The 22,277-nt window shown below is 36.1% G+C and overlaps 1 protein-coding gene and 1 non-coding gene across 7 annotated transcripts in view; both read right to left on the bottom strand.

Moving 5' to 3' along the window:
• Nucleotides 1-345: 345 nt before the first annotated feature.
• Nucleotides 346-22,277, bottom strand: part of PRPF39 (pre-mRNA processing factor 39) — a 38,231-nt gene continuing 16,299 nt past the window's right edge. Inside the window, exons 1-14 of one of the 6 annotated variants that reach the window (XM_036111479.2) lie at nucleotides 22,141-22,268; nucleotides 21,876-21,944; nucleotides 21,610-21,772; nucleotides 21,363-21,481; nucleotides 16,358-16,525; nucleotides 9,468-9,633; nucleotides 8,901-9,008; nucleotides 7,373-7,537; nucleotides 6,932-7,058; nucleotides 6,297-6,565; nucleotides 5,219-5,403; nucleotides 1,710-1,784; nucleotides 1,321-1,441; nucleotides 346-1,082 (exon numbers count right to left, since the gene is read on the bottom strand). In XM_036111479.2, the coding sequence (XP_035967372.1) occupies nucleotides 1,026-1,082; nucleotides 1,321-1,441; nucleotides 1,710-1,784; nucleotides 5,219-5,403; nucleotides 6,297-6,565; nucleotides 6,932-7,058; nucleotides 7,373-7,537; nucleotides 8,901-9,008; nucleotides 9,468-9,633; nucleotides 16,358-16,525; nucleotides 21,363-21,481; nucleotides 21,610-21,696 (1,647 nt within the window). In that variant the 5' untranslated portion in view covers nucleotides 21,697-21,772; nucleotides 21,876-21,944; nucleotides 22,141-22,268 and the 3' untranslated portion in view covers nucleotides 346-1,025. Of the gene's footprint in view, nucleotides 1,083-1,320; nucleotides 1,442-1,709; nucleotides 1,785-5,218; nucleotides 5,404-6,296; nucleotides 6,566-6,931; nucleotides 7,059-7,372; nucleotides 7,538-8,900; nucleotides 9,009-9,467; nucleotides 9,634-16,357; nucleotides 16,526-21,362; nucleotides 21,482-21,609; nucleotides 22,269-22,277 lie in introns of those variants that run through there. The other 5 variants (XM_078053631.1, XM_078053630.1, XM_036111480.2 and 2 more) reach the window with 5 other exon arrangements.
• On the bottom strand, nucleotides 6,111-6,196 carry LOC118547828 (small nucleolar RNA SNORD127). The gene has a single exon (XR_004923287.1). It is a non-coding gene; the product is annotated as a small nucleolar RNA SNORD127 (small nucleolar RNA).

The raw sequence follows: 22,277 nt of genomic DNA, 5'->3' as shown, positions 1-22,277 counted from the left end.
AGGGAGAGGAAGAGAATCTCAAGCTTACTTCCCACTGAGCTCGGAGCCCCACATGGGGCTCAATCTCAACCCTGAGATCACGACCTGAGTTGAAACCAAGAGTCGGATGCTCAACTAACTGAGCCACCCAGGTGCCCCTCCTCTTAAAAAATCTTTAAATAAATATTCCTGTATAGTGAAAATGAGCACAGAAACGGAGGAAGCAAAAAGCTAAATGGTCTAATTCTGGCAAGAAGATAATAACTAAATTCAAGAAAAGTATACTTCAAAACCAATGAACCACTAATAATGATGAATAAAAGTTAATATTGTGAGGTGATCCACCCCCCAATAAATTCATAACAATTTATAGAGGAGTCTTCTTCAGTTTTATTACAAAAATGAGGATGATCAGTTTGATCAAAATGAAAGCTTGCTCACAAGTTTTACATGAATATTCTAAATACAAAGTCTCCTGAAACAACATACTTTTGATATGATTTTCATCTTTTAAAAGGGATGCAAACATTCCATTTTTTTCATTTATAATCTCTATCCCAAGACATAGTGTTTAATAGTATATCTTTTCTGCAGTTAAATCCAAATTCACAAGGATAACTGAAACAGACAAAACCTTGTCATCAAAGGTTAAAAATCCATTTTTTTTACAGAGGTAAATCCTTAATAACCAGCCCTTATGTATTTTCAGATCTTGTACTACACTGACATGATTTGCAGTCAGTTTTTTTTCCTACCCCTTAAGGCTACAAAACTCTGTTGCAAATGCATTGCAAAAGAATTCTAGACCACTTAATGCAAAAATCAAAAAAATAGTTCTCCAATAAAAAGTAAATTTTATAAATGGTAGGAAATAGTATCTGTGGTAAGCTACTAAGTGACATTTTCCCCTATTACTAAACAAATCATGTTACACAGAAACAGGAAGACAAGTTATCAAATACAACAAGTTTACGCTATGTTTACATCCCTCATTAAAAAAAAATAATTTCGTATTTTTCACACATTCCATCTGATATATTTTCTCATCAGGTTGGAGGAGGAGGGTAATACTGTCCATAATTCCAAGGATTCTGATAATTGTACTGAAAGGAAAAAGCACACATGTTAGCATACTAGAACTGGCTGGTTCCATTTATAAAATCAGATACATTTAAGAAAACAGGCATGTGCTCACTGCTAAAATTCTAAGACTTAACCACGTAAGACAATTTATTGTACAGTCTGGAGTAGAAGTAGTTGTTAAAAAAAAAAAAAAACTATCCTAACTTATGCTTTTCTAATTAACATCTATGAACAAAAAATTCAATTATGTGAACTCACTTGATACCAGGCACTATAATTATATGCAGCTTGATTTGCCTGTAAATCACCATCAATCATCTGTGTAGATGATGAAGTTGTATCTTCTGTGTGAGCTTTCTTTTCCTCTGGTTCTTCTGATCTAAAAAGGACAAAATAGAAACTTTCAAAACTCCTAGAGATTAAGTACTTTTAAAACAAATGGATGAATGTGTACATTTGTACCTATGTACATTTGTTTTAGTAAAGTTTTTAACCAGTTTTGTATGATTTTTTCAAATTCTGAATATAAAGTACTAAATTACCACAACATGAAGGTAACATGTAAAAATATTTATCTTTAAAGGCATTTCCACAATGAAATGTCTTCTTTTAAGCATCCCTTCCTGATTCAGCAAGGAGTTACATACCCATTTTCTGCTTTCCTTTTTAAAGAATCCTGTTCTTTTAGGAGTGTTTGATGTTCATCATAAGCATTCAAAAGCCTGAGAGGGAAGGAAAAAAAAAATCCTCTGGAATATACAAAAACCAAACTGACAAATTTATAAAGTTTTAGACTTATTTCCACTTAGAAACAAAAATATGTTGCAATGAGTATCCATTGATTTTTTATTATTTTTTAATGAACCAATAAGCAAACCTCCCAGCTACCTTTTCCAATGTATTTCCTTTGGGAAAGCACTACTCTGCACTTTCCTTCTCAGCCCATGTGATTCAAATGGGGCTTCAGGGATTCAGGACTGGCCAATTACAGTACTATATACCCCTGACCAATAATATAACCCAAACCTAGACATTTAGTAAGTCCTGGGATTTTTGAGCTACTAGAAAAATGCTTGTTCTCTGTACTACAGTTGGCTAAAGGTGATGGGATATTGGTCAAGAGCTACCTTTGGTTATTTCTAACACGGGAGAGCCCGCCTAAGAAAGTTTTACACAACTAAGACAGTGACCTTGAGGGTTTCTGTCCAGTGCAGAGTGAGTCCTGACCATTCCGTAATTTATATACTTTGAGATCTAATTTAACATTGCTTATTAAAGATACTGGACACCAGTTAGGATAAAGTATATTTAAACTTTTGGCCATGTGATAAACTGAATTAAAACTTAATACAAAACTACAGGGGTGCCTGGATGGCTCAGCCACTTAAGTGTCTGCCTTCAGCTCAGCTCATGATCCCAGCATCCTGGGATTGAGCCCCGCATTGAGCTCCCTGCTCAGTGGGGAGCCTGCTTCTCCCTCTCCTTCTGCCCCCTCCCAACAGTACCCCCCCGCCGCCACTCATGCTCTCTTCTCGCTCGCTCTGCACTCTCTCAAATAAATCTTTAAAAAAAAAAAAAACTAATTCAAATCTACAATGTGGAATTATCACTGATTAAAAAGATAATTTTTTAGGAGGCGCCTGCGTGGCACAGTTGGTTAAGCATCTGATTCTTGGTTTCAGCTCAGGTCATGCTCTCTGGGTCATGAGATCACGCCCCATGTTGGGCTCTGCACTAAGCACAGAGTCTGCTTAAGACTCTCTCTCTCCCTCTGCCCCTCCCCCCTGCACATGTGCGTGCTCTCAAATCCTTTTTCTTAAAAAAAAAAAGATAATTTTTAATAAATAAAAAACTTCTAACATGATACGTGTATTTTAAGTCTCACCTGGAACTCAGAACTTCAAAAACGATGTCACTAGAAGCCAAACTGACTGTAAAATCCTAAAGATTTTGTTTTCCTTTTACCATTTTCTGAAATATTTTTTATAAAGACAAATGGCCTTATTTTTTAAAGTAATCATAAACCTGAACACAGATAATTAACATTTCTGTAGAAATGACTTTAATATACTTGACATGCATACACAACTTCCCTGGGCAGCCTGCATACATACACATCTAATGATAACAACCAGTAACTCTGATCCCAAAATGTTCAAGAAGCTATAAAATTGTTAATACCAGCTTCTAGAGGGGAGGGGGGTGGGAGGATGGGTTAGCCTGGTGATGGGTATTGAGGAGGGCACGTTCTGCATGGAGCACTGGGTGTTATGCACAAACAATGAATCATGGAACACTATATCTAAAACTAATGATGTAATGTATGGGGATTAACATAACAATAAAAAAATTGTTAATACCAGCAATCTCTGGTTGAGTGTTTACTCAACATCAAGCACTTTAAATGGACTAGGTTTTTTTAAGACTTTTAACAACCTGTGGATTAGGTGATAAGAGAGATTCAATCATAACGAGAAAATCTGAAAACTGAGGAATACACAAATGGTAAGTGACACAGCTAAGATTTAAGCATATATTTGAATTAAACATCAATTCTTACTAATACATTATACCGCTACCTAAATTTCTAAGCTCATTTATTTTTCAATTATTGCCTTTTTAAATTTCAACTACAACAATCTTAGACCTGATATACAGACCCTCTATAACTATATTTGCAAGGGCCTAACTGGCATCTTTGTGTTAAGCCTTAGATTTGTCCACATATTACTGCAAAATTCAAATATGTCATTTAATCCCAGTCAAAACTCTAATAGCGTCCTACTGTCTATTTGTGGTACTACATGTGCTCTAACCCAGCCTACTGTTCAATACACAGCACAATCAACATCACACTTCTACTACTTCAAAAGCCCTCCAATCAAGCAAATTTACTTTTAAATGAACTTTAACTTTCTTCCATTTTATCCTCTCCTTGTCAGAATCCAGTAGTACCTAAATGAAGCCCCATCTCCTCTGTGAAGGATGACAAATCCATTCTGATCCACAGAAATCAGTCGCCTTTAACAGTTTTGTGCCACCTCATATACTTACATATTTCCTCTGATCATCATACCATCCACTAGACTAAAACCTGGAATTAAATGTCCCATTTCTTTTGTGCACCTTCTTCAGTACAAAATAAACAGAAGACACTAAATATACAGCACAGGTAGTTAGAAGCACAGACTTTGAAGCAAGTTCTAATCCCAGCTGCACAATGAAATAGCAGCTAACTGACCTTGGAAAAATTTCTAATCTCTTTAAGCCTCTCTTCATCTATTAAAAGAACAACAGTACCAACAACAACAAAAAAACAGTACTTATACCTTCATTAGCTAATTCATAAAACACATTTAATGTGTCAAGCACATATATACGATTGTATTAAAAATTAACTTGTTAAAATGTTTTTTAGTTTAGCTAAAATTTTACTCAACCATCAAAAATGTATACATACATAAAGACACATAAATCCTCATTTTATCAACAGCTGTTTCAATAGAAATCACTTTAAATTAATTAGGGTAATTAGAAAAGGGACATGCCTACTACGTGGGATAGTTCCCTACTAGAAGCAGTTAAGACTGGAACAGCAGCAATACTCTAATCAATACTTCCACTCTTCTATTTTGCAACTATAAATCATAAGCTTCTCCTTTTCCCAAATCCCTTAGAGTAAATCCTTCCACCACCCTCAACTTTCAGCTTCTTACAATGCCTTAAATTGAGTCCATTAGGCATGCTCTGTGCAACCATATCCATTTTCTCCAATCAGAGATAAAACGGCATCCCTATTTCAGATTAAGCCCATCCCCCTTTAGTGGCCTATATACTGTTTCTGTGTTTTAGGGTTCAATCCTTGACCCATTTCTTTTTTCATGGGATTGCTGTTTCCTGCCTTCTCTCATTGTTTACATTACCATGCTAAAATTTCGAAAACAATTTTGAAGGAAAGACAAACCATCTATCCTCCTGTTAAACACATACACATTTGCAAAACTGAATTTACCCTCCATATATATGAGGAAAAAGTAACCTAGGCAAACATTTTAAATTTAACAATATATGAATTTGCACTAATCATCAAACTCCCAACCAAAATTATCAATGCTCATTTACTATGCAAATAGATAATATATAATTAAGATCTTACTTATTAACATCTGAACCAAAATCTTCAAGAAATTCCACTTTTCTCTGAGAAAATGTAATTCTCATTTTAATAGGTAATGAACCATGTATAGCTTTGTCAAAACAATTTAGGATATTTTCTTCATTTTGTTTGAGGTCACCACTATATTCCATTTCAAGTAAATTGAGGTATAACTTTGTATTCTCCTGTGTAAAAAGCAGTATCAATTAATAATATTTCTAAGATATTTTTATTAGAACACAGATATTTAAAATGCCTTAAATTTTATGTCTAAGTTTGAAAAATATTGAGAATCGTATTAAAATATAACTCATGTTAAATGTTTTGAGCATATATCAAAACAGGTGAAAAAACTAATTAGCACATTGAGAAGTAATGACCTAGTATCTCCCAAATTATGCCAAACTGTTAAATCCCAGTAAGTTAAAACCCTATATCCTATCTTGGGTTTAATGTGGCTTGACCAACCATGACAAATATAAAATAAAATATTAAAAAATGGTTTCTACAGTTCCCATTAATACTGTTATCATCTTAAACTGCAGCTGGAAACACACTGTTATAGACCTGTGTCTTAAACAGACCTGGTATTAGCTAAAAATCTAAAAAGTGAGAAATATCATATACACTGCCTTTTATCAACTGATAAAGTGAAATACTTTGGAAAAGGAGAATCTCACTGTTATAGTTGCTAAGACGTAGACATATGCCATGCTTTTGTTTATAAGATATTCTCCCAAGTCCTCTACTTAGAATAATCAGTAAATCTGCTATAAAATTTCTAAACATGAGAGAAACAGAAAGTGTCACAATGTCTGCAACAATCTGTAATCCAATAATCTTAATTTTCTCAACCTTTTAATTCCTAATAATTTGAAAATTTTTTAAAGAATGGCAACATCAGTTTAGAGGGACTGTTGTCTTCATTTAGTAATAAAATATATTACATACAGACCAAATCTTTCATCATAGTTGCCAAAATGAGAAAACAAACAACGACCACTGTTCTTTTGTTGTTGTTTTTTTGTTTTTGTTTTTTGTTTTTTTATGAAAGATATTCTAAAATACAAATACATACTTTGTCTCTTTCGATTGCTTCCAAAAGCACCTTTCTCGATTTTGGAAGGTTTTTTTGTATTTTGAAAAGATGCCGGGCTAGTTTGATAGCATAAAACGATGATTCATTATTTGATTTGGCATTCTTAATGGCATCCTGAAGCAAATGTTCAGCTTCTTCCATATTTCCGTGCCGTCGTTCTAAACTTACTCTTCTCAAACGAACCATTGCCAATCCTAGAACACATTCTTCAAATGTTCTCAAGATATTCCTGGCTTCGTTAATATTACCTAGAAATGTTAATTAAATGTTTATGCTTTTGTTTAAACTTCTGAAATATCCTTTATGCAAGGTACTGGCAAATAACAGTCCACAGGCTAAATCCGGCCCTCCACCTGTTTTTTTTTTTTTATTTAAAACTGAAAACAGCCATGCTCATTTGTTTATTATCTACAGATGCTTCTGGGCTATAATGGTAGAGTTGTCAGGAGAGAGACCATATGGCCTGAAAAGCCTAAAATATTTACCATCTGGCCCTTTACAGAAAAAGTTTATTGACCTCTGCTTTACACCATCCCTCAAGACTCAATTCCTAGAACTTTATCCAGAAGTACCTTAAAATCCCAAAAATACCAACTGAATTTCCTCATTCTTACCCTGCTGTTCCTCAAAAGCTGCCCAAAGCATATGCACCATGGGTTTCTTTGGGAGATGAATAGTGCAAGCTCTGCTGAAGACATGCCTCACTCCTTCAATGCTATGGTTTTCCATGTACTTGGCATACTACATACAGAAACAAAGGAAATACTGAATAATTTACAGTTGAACGAGCCATTAAATATGTGACAGAACGATAAAATTCTATTTTTAAACCCATTCAGCACCTTTATTGAACCACTAGACTAGTTTCTGTAAGGAAGGACGAAGAGAGGCAACGAGGTTGGCATATGCAGCAGTCAAATCTGGTTGCAAGCAGACCATCTCCTAATGCAACAGATATAGTTATATGAACAACATTCAACAGAAGTACAAAAAAGGTTAGTCACTAGATCAATGTTTATAATATGTTCAAGTTTCAGAGCATCTAATTTTCTTACCTTAATCCAAAACTCCTCATAGAGGGCACATGATATGACACATCTTTCAAAGAGAACCACAACTCGTTCATGAGTCCCATTTTCAATTTCAAATTCTAAGTATTCTTTCCAGTTTTTTAGTTGTGCCTTTTCCAATGGTTTCACATGAAAATAAGGTCTTTTAATCTGTAATAAAAGTATGACAGGAAAAATAGTGTTAACAGGAGTGAAAGTAAACCAATACCAACACCAGAAAATACATGACTATAGTAACAATACGAATTATCTAAATTATGTATGTAATTAATGATGGTGAACCAAAAAAATTTTAATCACCGTATTTCATGATAAAACTTTTAAAATTGTATTTCTTAGACTTTACAAATTGAAGAAGCAGAATGTATCTTTCATTTATTTATCAATTGTAATGGCACTACACAATTTTCTTTATGTTCAGTAAATTTTTTTCTTTATTGAGTATTTTAAAACTGAACAATTATACTATATAACAGAAAGCAGATCAGTAGTTGCCTAGGGCTAGGAGTGGGATGGGGGTTACTGAATGAAAAGGGACCAAGGGAACTTTCTGGGATGACAGACTAGTTCCATATCTGATTGCCATGGAGCACTGTAATGTGCAAATACATGTCAAACCTTATAGCCAGTCAACAAAAAAACCACATAGTATATGATTCCACTCAAATGAAAGGCCAGAACAAATCTATAGAAACAGAAGTAGATTAGTAGTACCTTAGGGCTGGGGGTAAGGGGTGGAGCAGACAGGTGAGGGAGTAGAGGGGTGACAGCTAAAGGATAAAGAATTTCTTTGTGAGGTTAGGAAAATGTTCTAAAATGGGCCATAGTGATGGCTGTACCTATCTGTGAACACACCAACAACTACTGAATTATACACTTTAAATGCATGAACTATACGGTAAGTGAATTGTATCTCAAAAAAGCTGGCTAATTTAGAAAAACAGAAATAAAGAATTAGAATCTGTGGAGGGAAACCCTCATTTTACTACACATCTAAAATGGGTGCATTCTGTTGTATGTAAAGTATGAACTCAAATAAGATGATTTAAAAAATTGAACAACTGTAATAAAATGGCTCAGATTAAATAAGTAATCTTCCAACTGGAGTAATCTGAATTCATTTTTTTTTTTTTTTTTTAAGATTTTATTTATTTATTTGACAGAGAGAGACACAGCAAGAGAGGGAACACAAGCAGGGGGAGTGGGAAAGGGAGAAGCAGGCTTCCCGCGGAGCAGAGAGCCCGATGTGGGGCTCGATCCCAGGACCCCGGGATCATGACCTGAGCCGAAGGCAGACGCTTAACGACTGAGCCACCCAGGCGCCCCAATCTGAATTCATTTTATAAGATTCTAAAATTGATAATGGAAAATGATAAAACTGATCATGGGAAACTGGTAATAGTATTTAAATAAGCAAAAATAAAAAGTAGAGAGACATTACTCAAAACTGAAAGAAAAATACATTATTCCTATCTTTATATTTTGAAGCCTATCACAAAACAAAAACACTTACACCTTCTTCAAATGTCCACCTTTTACTAACTTCATGCTCATTATAATTAAACATTTCTTGATGAATTTCAATGATTCTATGTCTCATGTTTTCTATTTCCGTAATTAGCTTGGGAAGAAAAAGAAAAAAATTTAAATCACACAAGTTATATACTGAAATTTTTTTAATATTATTGCTTAAATTTAGGTATTATCTATACCTACTTTATAATCTGACAATAGTGGTAGGTTTTAAACTGTTAACAATTATATGGAAAGTACAATTAACAATTCTAAAATTTCTAACAGAACTTCCTAATAAACCATTTTCTTGTGTACGTTTAAAGGGGACTAGTAGATTACCACGTGGGCAAAATGTCCCTTCTAAGCTATTTCCAGGTGTCTCATAGTAAAATAGATTCTCTACCTTAACTCTCTTTTTAAACTACACCATAGCTAAAGAAGTCCCACTTGCCTTAATTAGAAATTAATTTTATATGAGACACAAGTCATACAACACATGATGCAGTCAAGGGATATAAAGTCTAGTTTCTCATGCATTGAAGGATTTTTCAGTAAGTCTGGTTACCTTTGCTGGATCAGTAATGTCTTCAATTCCCGACGGTAGATCATCACCAGGAGGACCATCATCACCACTATGTCCGTTTACAGAAGCTAATTCCCTTCGCAGCTGAATAAACTGTTCACCAGTTAGCAGATCTCTAGGCAAGTTATTCTGTACATGTTCTTTAAATCTAAATAAGCCAATAAAAATAAATTATCTATATATGAAGCATAATTTTAGATCCCACATTTAATTCCTACTACACAGTACTCTTTCAAAAAATTTCTGATTTAAAACACCAAACCCTTTCTATCCTTTTTTATAGTAAAAACCTACCACTTGATGAAACAGTCTACAGACATCTTCATTTCTTTTATGCCTTTGCAATGTAACAGAGAAGGCATGGATAGGCATACATTCAAATCCTAACTCTGTCCATTATTAGTTATTTGACCTCGGGGAAGTTTTTCTCTTTTTTTTTTAAGATTTATTTGAGAGAGAGAGAAAGCAAGCACGCATGGACGTGGATGAGGACTTGGACGAGTGGGGGGAGGGGCAGAGGGAGAGGGAGAAGTAGACTCCCTGCTTGAGCAGGGAGCCTGACGTGAGGCTTGATCCCAAGACCCCGGGATCATGACCTGAGCCAAAGGCAGGCTCTTAACTGAGCGGGCCACCCAAGCGTCCCAGTTTTTCCCTTCTTTAAGTCTTGGCTTTCTCATACGTAAAATGGCACAATACTATTTTGCAAAATGTATTTATTTATGCAAAATTACTTTAAAATATAAACCCTACTTAAATCATAAATGATCATTTGTAAATGATCAACAAATGTTTGCCGTTTCTTCCCCACCTCCCAGTTACTCCTGAATCTGTGTCCATGCCAAACACACCAATGAAATTGCACTAATTAAAGTCACCAAATGCCTCTTACATGCAAAATTAAATGGACACTTGTTTCATAGTACAGGTTATACTCTAATAATGTCTTCACTACTAAAGGCCTTTAACCATGCTTTCCTTTTAGAAGGCACTGAGTTACCACTTTCTTGGTTTGCCTCCAAGTCTCTGACTGATCCTTGATCTTTGAGGATTCTCCTTTCCTACTGGTCCCTGAATGTCAGGATTGCCAAGGATTCCATTTGACATTTTGTTCTCATCTATCTTCATTAACTTCCTGGCCAATCTTATTAATACAGAAATAAGCATACTATGGTGACCTGCAAAACTTTAACTCAAGCCCATACTTTTCTCCTCAATTCTAGATTAGTCTGTCCAATTGCCAAAACTCTGCACAAGGAAACAGGTTAATTTTGAGTGTTTTGAAAAAAGTCATTTCACTTTTCCACACACACTAATTTATGTGCAAATTTTCATCAAAAACACCAAGTTGAAGAGCTAAAATAGCTACACTATCTAAATTTGGAACCTTATGTACAACATCTTAAACTAATTGTGTCATCTTTATCCACCAATCAACACCCTCAGCATTTCTAATCTTGATTAATGGTACTGTCAACCACTCAGTTTCTAAATCTCTTCAACCTCACTTCACTTACATTCCACTGAGTATCAGGTCCTATTGATTCTACCTTCTAAATATGTCTTCATGTCCTTCTCATTTTTCACCTGGATAAACATAAACGGCTTCTAGCCACTAGTCTCACTATTCCCATCTCAACCCTAATACTGCTATCAAAAATGTTATTAAAAAGTAAACATGAAAAACATAAACATGATCATGACTGCCTCCTGCCAAAATAACTTCTGTTCATTTACCCTGCATTCAGGATAAAATCCAATCGCCTTAAAGTCTTTCATATTCTAACCCAGACTGACCTCTTCATTCTAATTATTAGACATAGTTGTACATGTACCTTATGCTCCAATCTTACGGATTTTCCCCAAGTTTCTTAAAACTGATTTAGGCTATTCACACCTGAATTTTTACAGATTTTAAGGCTTTCACTAATATATGTAAATAACATGGGAAACAAATCTAGATTTTACAGAATCAGTAATAAATACTGAAGCTTAACTTGATCCATTTCACCATTGGGAGAGAACAAATACAGACTGCCTTATTAAAAAAAAAAATTAGAGGGGCGCCTGGGTGGCTCAGTCGTTAAGCATCTGCCTTCGGCTCAGGTCATAATCCCAGGGTCCTGGGATCGAGCCCCGCATCGGGCTCCCTGCTCCGCGGGAAGCCTGCTTCTCCTTCTCCCACTCCCCCTGCTTGTGTTCCCTCTCACGCTGTGTCTCTCTCTCTCAAATAAATAAATAAAATCTTTAAAAAAAAAAAAAATTAGAAAGGAAGTAATTTTCAAAAGTATAATAAGGGAACAAACAGATTTAGGGGAGCCTGGATGGCCTAGTCAGTTAAGCAGCTGCCTTCGGCTCAGGTCGTGATCCCAGGGTCCCAGGATTAAGCCCCATTTTGGGCTCCCTGCTCAACAGGGAGCCTGCTTCTCCCTCTCGCTCTGGAGCTCCCCCTGCTTGTGCTCTCTCTCCCTCTCTCTGTCAAATAAATCAAATCTTAAAAAAAAAAAGAAAATGTACAGATTTAGTGTTCAGATAAATATTAAAACTCAAAATTGTTAAGCTACAAATAAAAAACTTAAAATTGACGACTAAAGAGCACAAATTTAAAATAATTGCTATATTATATAGGAAACTGTTTCAAATGGTGATAAAATATGACTACTAAGCAGTGAATTTTCATCAGCCTTTCCAACTATAAAGCTGATTTATTCAGTAAAGAATGGCTGAGTGTCTAATATATATTGAGCCCTATTCCTATGTATTAAGGATAAAAAGAATAAGTCTCAGACACTGACAGATGTGCAGAGCGATATACAAGAGACATAATTTCAAAGGAGTATTATTAGTGTTAAAATAAATGTAAGTAGGAGCGTGTGGGTGCCATAGTCGGTTAAGCCTCTGAGCCTGGGTTTCAGCTCAGGTCATGATTTCAGGATCAAGGGATGGAGCCCCAGGTCGAGACCCATGTTGGGCTCCATGCTCAGCGTGGAGTCTACTAAAGTTTCTCTCTCCCTCTGCCCGCCCCCCCAAAATAAATAAAATAAAAACTTTTAAAAAGACAAACGTAGGGGCGCCTGGGTGGCTCAGTCAGTTAAGCATCTGCCTTCGGCTCAGTTCATGATCCCAGGGTCCTGGGATCGAGCCCCGCATCGCACTCCCTGCTCAGCGGAGAGCCTGCTTCTCTCTCCCCCTGCCGCTCTGCCTACTTGTGCTATCTCTGTCAAACAAATAAAATCTTTAAAAATAAATAAATAAGTAAATAAATAAATAAAATTTAAAAAAGAGAAATGTAAATAAATAGGCAGAGTGCTGGCACAAATGACAGAACAAATACTTTCTATTTTGGCAAACTATAGTTTCACACAGAAAACATTAAGCTGTATGGTTTTGAGTAATCTGAGTTAACCAGACAAATGGGAAGTGGAAAAGGTATTACAGTCACAGAAGTACAAAACAACAGTGTCTGTTGGGAAATTATCAGTATTTAGATAGGTCTGGAGCTTAGGAACTACCAGGGATCGGGTCTGAGAAGTTAAATCAACATCACAAACTCTCATGCTAAGGAAAATTTTAAATTACATATTTCAGTAGAGATAATGTCATCAGTATACATCTAATATACAGACCTACACAACAGAAATATTTTTTTGGGTGGGGGGTCTAATTTATTTATTTATTTTTTATTATGTTATGTTATCGCCATACATTACATCATTAGTTTTTGATGTAGTGTTCCATGATTTATTGTTGCGTATAACACCCAGTGCTCCATGCAGTACGTGCCCTCTTTAATACCCATCACCAGGCTAACCCTATTACCCAGCACGTGAACACTTTTAAGATTTATTTATTTATTTGAGCCGCAGGTGGGGGGAACGCGCCTGTGCACAAAGTGGTGGAGGGGGAGAGAGAATCCCAAGCAGACTCACCACTGTGCACAGACCACGACCTGGGTCTTGATCCCAGGACCCTGAGACCCCCACCAGAGCTGAAATAAAGAGTCTGACGCTCAACCGATTGAGCCACCCAGGTGCCCCTGAACACTTTTGTTTTAAACATATGCTTCCTCCTCTACACTTCTGACCAGCTTGAGAGCCAACACCATTCACACATAGCTTGTCTGAGCCTTAATTTCTACAACTTAAATGGTATATAATCTTTTACATACCAAGCACTAAATGACCAAGTAGGAGTGTATCAGGCGAAAGAAAACATTTCACTGGTTCTCAAAGCAGTTAGTAATGTCGTAAGATTTACTTACACAAACACTACTTGTGAGTTTGCTACATACATTGATAAGGAAAGTGGTTGTCAATATATTAAAAGAAAAGTAACAGATTAGGGGTGCCTGGGTGGCTCAGTCGGTTAAACATCTGCCTCTTGATTTTGGCTCAGGTCATGATCTTAGGATCATGAAATCAAGCCCTGCATCAGGCTCCGCATTCAGCACAGAGTCTACTTGAGATTCTCTCTCCCCCTCTCCCTCTAATAAATAAATCTTTTTTTTTTTTTTTTTTAAGATTTATTCATTTGAGAGAGAGAGCAAGAGAGCACAAGCAAGGGGAGCAGCAGAGGAAGAGGGAGAAGCAGACTCCCCACTGTGCAGGGAGCCCCACACAGGGCTCGATTCCAGGGCCCTGGGATCATGACCTGAGCCGAAGGCGGACGCTTAACCACCTGAGCCACCCAGGCACCCCTCTAATAAATAAATCTTAAAAAAAAAAAAAAAAAAGAGCAGATTGAAGAGCAGTATGTATAATGCAATCCACTAATGTCTATTATAAGCATATATACAATTTTAAAACCCTACTGGGGTATTTTTTTTTTTTTAAAGATTTGAGAGAGAGAGTGCACGAGCGGGAATGGGGGGACAGAGGGAGAAGCAGGCTCACTGCTGAACAGGGAGCCCGAGGTGGGGCTCGATCCCAGGACCCTGAGATCATGACCTGAGCCGGAGGCAGATGCTTAACGAGCCACCCAGGCACCTGGGATATTCATTTAACAACAAAAAAGATTTGGAGGAGACTATACCAAGAACTTTGGAGCCACACCGTCTGGGTTCCAATCAGCTTCTAAACACTAACTAACTCTGTGACCTCATGCAAATATTTTAATCTTTCTGTGCCTCTACTTCCATAAAAGGAGGATAGTAATATCCCCATAAAGTGGGGATAATAAGATACCTCACTGGCTTATTGTGAGGATTAAATAAGTTATAAATGCTGTAAGTTATATGCTTAAGTTATAATGCTGTAAGTTATAAATAAGCATTCAGAACAGCATCTGGCATACAGCAAATGTCATGTAACAAGTGTTTCCTAGTTATATTTTATCTTTCTTATCAAAATTAAAGTTCTTATCATCACAGACTTTGATCTATATCGTTGATCCTAGAAGAACTGGTTTAGGAAAAGGCCTCCTATTTGTCTCATAAGGATTTTTAAAACCTTTGTACTCATTTATTCAACAAATATTCATCAAGCATTTCCATATGTCAAGTTTTGTGTTAATAATGTCTTTTATCAAGTGTCTTCCTAGGTCATTATACCGTAGGAACCTGGGCATCTCCTCTGTTTCATAAAAAACAGAGACCGTATATTCAGATCTACACAATTCCTATTCCTCATCTGGATCTGCATAACTTCTTCTATCTTTAGCAAATTGATCCACATAACTTTTTAGATGTTTCATAAAGTCTTCTACTTTTTTAGTAGTCTTCTACTTTTTTAGTAAAAAAATTTTGGAAAATCACTTACTTAAAAAGTACCTAAGTTTACAGGCTCTAACACTATACTACTTATAAAAGATTTAACAAAAATGTAGAAAATCTGGTAGCTAAAAAAAACAAGTATTTATCAACATAGCAAATACTTGTAATACAAACTTTCTTGTTCAGAAAGACTTTGAGTCCCTTATCAGTGGGATATTTTGAGTACATCAGAAAACAAAATGTGGAAATCACAGCATACAGAATTAGTTGTTTTAACAGTACTCATAAAAATGAAATGATACCAGTCATGACAGAAAATCATAGTGGAAAATTTAAATGAAATTATTTTTGACTGAATAAAAACAGATTTAGACTTACGACATAAAATAGATCTTTCACTACTTTGGTATAAGGTGTTATATGAATCACAAGAATGTACATTAAGTTTTTGTTTTTAAGATTCTTTTTTTTTTTTTTTTTTTTTTAAGTAATCTCTACACCCAACTTGGGGCTTGAACTTACAAGAGTCACATGCTCCATCGACAGAGCCAGTCAAGGTGCCCCGAGCAAATCATTAAGTTTTAAATAAGCATATTTATATGCCATGTACTCTATTAACTTAGTACCACAAAGAATAATTAAACTTGGGTTCTATTTTCTCATTCTTTCACCACTCTGAAATACCTTAGATAGGATTCCCATTATTCCTCATCCGTAAAATGGATAAAGAAAATATTCTGTTTAAAAACAATAAAGTTCCAGGGCGCCCAGGTGGCTCAGCTGGTTAGCGTCTGCCTTCGGCTCAGGTCATGATCCCAGAGTCCTGGGATCAAGCCCCAAGTCAGGCTCCCTGCTCAGCGGGGAGCCTGCTTCTCCCTCTCCTCCCTACTCATGCTCTCCATCACTATTTCTCTCTCTCTCTCAAATAAATAAATAAAATCTTTAAAAATAAATAAATAAAAACAGTAAAGTTCCTAAACATTTCATAAAGTATATGGGAAAATGTCAAAATTTGAAAGTGTGTAAACTGTGATTATCAAGCAAGAAAATTTATTCATTTGCATCTAAAAGAATCTCACATGACATTTCAAGAGAATTATAATCCTCAATATTAATTAATTACCTGAATAATCAAATATTTTAATGATTGGATTTTTTCACTCACCTCTGAAAATGGTGACTGTACAGCTGTGTTGGAATACCAAGAATACGATCATATATAGCTGTAACTTCTCTCAGGTTTCCCTGTTCATTTTCCCAGTTTATATACATTTCCCACAGTCTGTCAGATCGGAAATCTGTTCCTGCAGCTAGAACCGCATGCTCGAAAGTTCTGAAAAATTAAACTACCTCTAAGTTATCTTTCCAAGATAAAATCACTTTTAAAATATTATTTCTGCACCTTCCAATATATACAAATATCAAATCATTAAGTTGTACAACTGAATCTATGTCAATTATACAATTTTTTTAAAAAAATTAAAAATAAAAATAAAACCTTTCTAAATTTCAGAAGATCGTGCTAAATTCAAAATTACATTCAACTGCTTCCTATACAAGTAGGGAGTAAAAGGCAGAAGAAATAGAAAAGTGTACAACAGCTACATTTTAAAGAGTAAGGAAACAAAGGGAATATGTGTACTTTTATGTAATTTTATCTTATACAGAATTACAATGCAAAAATGTACACATTACAAACATAAAGAGTGACAATGCAGACACTTAAATATTTGTGATGTGAAATGTTTGTCAAATAGATTCATTTATAGCAGAAAACAGACAAATTTTATCTCAACTTAAGGAATAATTTTCTGGCAAAATAATTCTCCAAGAAGGGACCCAACTGCCTTGTAAGGTAATGAGAAGTATACATATGTTTTAAAACTTTCAGAAGTCTCTCCTGATTCTAAAATTACAGATTACTAAAAAACAAAAACAAAACACCACCACCTTGTGTTTTTAAACTACCTAACTCATTTCAAGAGATTTTTGTAAGCAATTTTAATCACTGGATTTGATATCCCAATGGGATAAAACTTTTAGATATTTTCAAAATATTATCTTACAATCCAGAGGGATTTTTAACAGTATAAAACTATACTACCTGTATTAATCTACAACCTTAATACAATTCCAATCAAAGGTCCAACAAATTTTGAGTGGAACAGGTAAAACAAATTCTAACATACAGCTAACATGCAAAAAGGACAATGCAGAGGGCATTTTCCTGAAAGATATCAAAAGAAATTAGGAAGCTAGGGCGTCTGGGTGGCTCAGTCGTTGGGCGTCTGCCTTCGGCTCAGGTCATGATCCCAGAGTCCTGGGATCGAGCCCCGCATCGGGCTCCCTGCTCCACGGGAAGCCTGCTTCTCCCTCTGCTGCTCGCCCTGCTTGTGTTCCCTCTCTCCCTGCCTCTCTCTGTAAAATAAATAAATAAAATCTTAAAAAAAAAAAAATGTGCTAAAACTGGAGGATGTTAATATACGCATAAAGGATTAAGAGTATGTGTTTATGCACGTGTGTGCACAAGTATATGTTTGTGTCTGAGGTTTTCAAGACAGTAAAATACATGTTACTGCCCCTGCAGAATCCCAAAATGATTCAGGAAATTAACGCACCAGACACTAAGAAAAGTGGAGGGAGTTGGGAGAGGAAATATGGTAAGAAGGTAATGAACTAAAGACAGGATGTTTACAAGAAGATCGCCTTAAGGAATGGTAAGATACCTTAAACCTCCTTTCCTGCCCAGCTATGGGATTTCAGGAGCTAGGTATACATTCCCCAGGCAGATCAGATGATCCTTCAATGAGAAACTGCCTGGCACAACAGTAAAATATAAGGATACCAACACTGGGATTCCCCCAACAAAAACCTGAGTGGCCATTTGATCGCCCTACTGTGAAGCCCACCAAGCCAGCTATTAATACCTGCATATAAACCCTGCATATAAAGCACACAGAGCTTACATTCAGTTTATTAAAATCTAATCTTTTGGGGTGCCTGGGTGGCTCAGTCGTTAAGCGTCTGGCTTCGGCTCAGGTCATGATCTCAGGGTCCTGGGATCGAGCCCCACATCGGGCTCCCTGCTCGGCTGGAAGCCTGCTTCTCCCTCTCCCACTCCCCCTGCTTGTGTCCCCTCTCTTGCTGTGTCTCTGTCAAATAAATAAATAAAATCTTTAAAAAAAAAAACTCATCTTTTTTTAAAAGATATTATTTATTTGAGATAGAGTGTGTGCACGGGGCGGGGGTGGGCGGGAGAAAAGCAGGCTCCCCACTGAGCAGGGCTCCACATGGGGCTCAATCCCAGGACCCTGGGATCATGACCTGAGCTGAAGGCAGATGCTTAACTGACTGAGCCACCCAGGTGCCCCTAAAATCTAATCTTTAACATGAGCAGAAATCCAGAAATCAGACAAGTCAGAGATGAAAACAAGTGAACAAAAACATGGGGCGCCTGGGTGGCTCAGTCGGTTAAACGTCTGCCTTTGGCTCAGGTCATGATCCCAGACTCCTGGGATGGAGCCTTGCATTGGGCTCCATGCTCAGCAGGGAGCCTTCTTCTCCCTCTCCCTCTGCCTGCCTTGCCTGTCTGCCTACTTGTGATCTCGGTCAAATAAATAAATCTTTAAAAAAAAAAAAAAGTAAACAAAAACACTTCAGAGAAAACCGTGATGGGAGCAGAGGAAAACTTTAACAGTCCTTAGTACTTTTTAAAAAGTAATAAAAAGGGGCGCCTGGGTGGCTCAGTCGTTGAGCGTCTGCCTTCAGCTCAGGTCATGATCCCAGGGTCCTGGGATCGAGCCCTGCATTGGGCTCCCTGCTCAGTGGAGAGCCTGCTTCTCCTCTCCCACTCCCTCAGCTTGTGTTCCCTCTCTCGCTGTGTCTCTGTCAAATAAATAAAATCTTTAAAAAAAAAAAAGTAATAAAAAGATATTAAGCCATGTAACAAAGAATAGGAAGAGATAAGAAAAGGAACAATAAAAAAAAAAAGATTCTTGGACATTAAAAAAATGATGGCAGATAGGAAAAATCCAATACAAAGGTCAAGGAAATACCTCAAAAAGCCCAACAAAATCTGACATGTAAAAAGTAAAAACAAAAATAAGAAAATTAAATGATTAAAACATAAGATCCAATGTCCAACTATTAAAAACAATAGAGAAAACCATAGGAAGGGAATTATCAACGTAAGAATATACACAATAATAATATGATTTTTTTAAATTTTATTATTTTTTAAGCAAACTCTATGCCCAACATGGAGCTCAACTCATGACCCCAAGATCAAGAGCTGAATGCTATACTGACTGAGCCAGCCAGGTATCCCAATAATAACATTTCTCAGAAGAGAAAGACATGAGCACCCTAGATTGAAAAGGCCCACTAAGTAAACACAATGAATTAGAAAAAGAAAACCCACACCAAAGCGTATCATTATAAAACTGCATTTATAGCAAAGATAAAGAGAACATTTTAAAAGCATCCATGAGGAAAAACAAGTCATACAAAGGGAATCCAGAGTTACCATACTTCTCAAGAACACCACCAGAAGCTGTAAGAGTGAAGAGATGCCTTCAAAGCCCTAAGGAAAAATTACTTCCAACTCAAAATTCTATACCCCACTGATCAACTGGGTGTTTCAGACTTACAAACTCTTAATTTTTTTTCATCCCAAGCATCCCTTATCAAGAAGTTATAGGATGCACTCTTCTATAAAGGTAGGCATCAGCCAAGAAAAAAACAGCATCTAAAAAACTCTCAAAATTAGAGCTTGAAAACCAGGAAAGAGGTAAAGGTATCTCCTAGAATCGTGATGAGGAAATCTCAAAATAACTGCTGTATGGCAGAAACAGAACAGAGCAGAGCAACCAATCCAGACTACAGAAAGAGAAGGTTCCAAGGATATCCCCCAAGAGGAAGGGTAAAAAATGGAATTTACAAATTTCAGAGTATAATTCCCTTTCACAATTTCCAGAGTAAGTAGAGTAACACTAGATATATACATTTTTTAGCTTCCAAAAAATGTACATAGCATTTGTACACTGTGGAAAGTCAGTTATGAGTACTAACTACTGAAAGCAGCTGTTGGAAGGGGTAGGAAATTTTAAATGTTCAAAGAAAACTAAGCAAGTGGGAAAAAGGAGGTAAGGATAAAAAGGGGTAATTAACTCCAGGAAAAATAAAAGGCTTTGAAACCTATCTATATTGGAAAAGATATGGGAAGACAGAGTATAAGTGAACTAAAACTCTCATCTACCGTAACAAAATCATAATGTAATGAAGAGAGAGAAAGAGCTACTATTATAAACATATAGGAAAATACAAGAAACAGCTAAAATACTTGAAGAGGGACTGCTTTTTGTTATAAGCAGTTTAACACTGACTTTAACTATATGCACATACTTTGATAAAAATAAAAACCAAAAACACATTTAAAATTTCCTATAATCAATAAGAAAAGAACAATCCAGAAGTAAAATGAGCAAATGATATGAATACAAACTGGGATGAGGAGCCTAGAGATAGGCAACCTAAAATACTGAGTTATCACTGGAGGTTAAAGAGAATGTGGCACAGCTATGGGAAAATATGACTACTCTCATATACTGTGGGAGTTTAAAATTGATACCACTTTTGAAAGAACATTTGATAAAAGTTAGTTGTGTGTTCTTTGACAAAAGTTCCATTTCTAGCATGCTTTACATAAATAATGACTAATACAAACATGTTTCCTGCGCCACTGATTATTTCCCATAAATAAGGATTTGGGCAAATAAAATACAGTACTTTGATACCACAAAATACTTCTGCAATGCTTGAAAAATTACGATAGGGAGAGATTCCAAAACATTGTTACATTAAAAAAAAGAATCAAATATGTACAACACCCACACGTACGCACATCCGTATGTATATGAAAGAACACACAATTCATTAACCACAAAGGGAATGGGATTGGGAACATAAGTAATGGGGGTGTGAAATGAGGTCATTATCATCTGTAATTTTTATAATCATGCATAAGTTTATTACATGTTTCATTTTTTTAAATAGTGAAAAAGAAATGTATGTTAAACATTCAGTTTGGCATTCATGAGTAGTTCTATTATCAACATCAGAATACTTATTTCTACTTCGAAGGCATTTGAAAATATCAATGTTTAGCATACCCTCTTATTGTACTATTTGTCTCAGATTCACCAGGGTCCAATGTTTCCTTTAAGAAGTTTATATAATGTATCCATAGGTCAACACTAAGAGGTATTGCCTGAAGCCCCCGACGATACACCTAAGAAGAAAACAACAAACTGTACTTCAAATATTTAATTATTTCTTAACAGAGAGGCAACACTGTGTTATCCGGTGAACCTTAGAAATACTAATTACTGGAATTTTGTTTAAATAATCTACCATTACCATTTGGGTGGAGGTTGGATAGAACATGGCAATGTTCTGATCCCCACGTGCAGAGTCTTGATCTTCAAAGCGCAGCAGTCCCTGCATTCTGACCGGGTTGTGTGGGCAGGCTTTGGGTTACAGACCATAGGGCACAGACCCATTAGAGCATCAATGACAGCGTCTGACCAAAAATGCAATAAGACGTAGCAAATGTGACTAGCAAACCAACTATATTGTTTGGAAAATGAGAAATAAATGTAAGTGAGAGAAAAGCCCTGCCCTACTTGTTAAGCTGCAGTGTAATACAGAGGCTTGCACTGCAAAGCTTGACAAACTGTAGAGGTTTAACGCACCTGCCAACAAAGAGAGAAAATATTAGCTACAAATGCCACAAGAGTGACAAATGCAAATAAAATACCCTATAAAATTGTTTGACCATAAATCGTAGGTACTGCCAGCCAAAAAAAAAAAAAAAAAAAAAGTTTTTGTTTCGTTATTATTTGGCTTACAGTACCTAATGGAGATAATTTTATTCAGTAATGTACGCACCTCATCTGATTGTTTAATGTTGTCATGCCGCTTTTCAAGGTCTGCATACTTTTTCCAGTAACCATAGCAATACGGATAGTGTATGAAAAATTTGTCAAATGCTTTCCTGGCAGCCATCAAGTGATTCTGATGAAAAT

Source organism: Halichoerus grypus, chromosome 8 (genome assembly GCF_964656455.1).
Source record: "Halichoerus grypus chromosome 8, mHalGry1.hap1.1, whole genome shotgun sequence".
NCBI classification, from domain to species: Eukaryota; Metazoa; Chordata; class Mammalia; order Carnivora; family Phocidae; genus Halichoerus; species Halichoerus grypus.
This window is presented reverse-complemented; position numbering and strand designations above follow the sequence as displayed.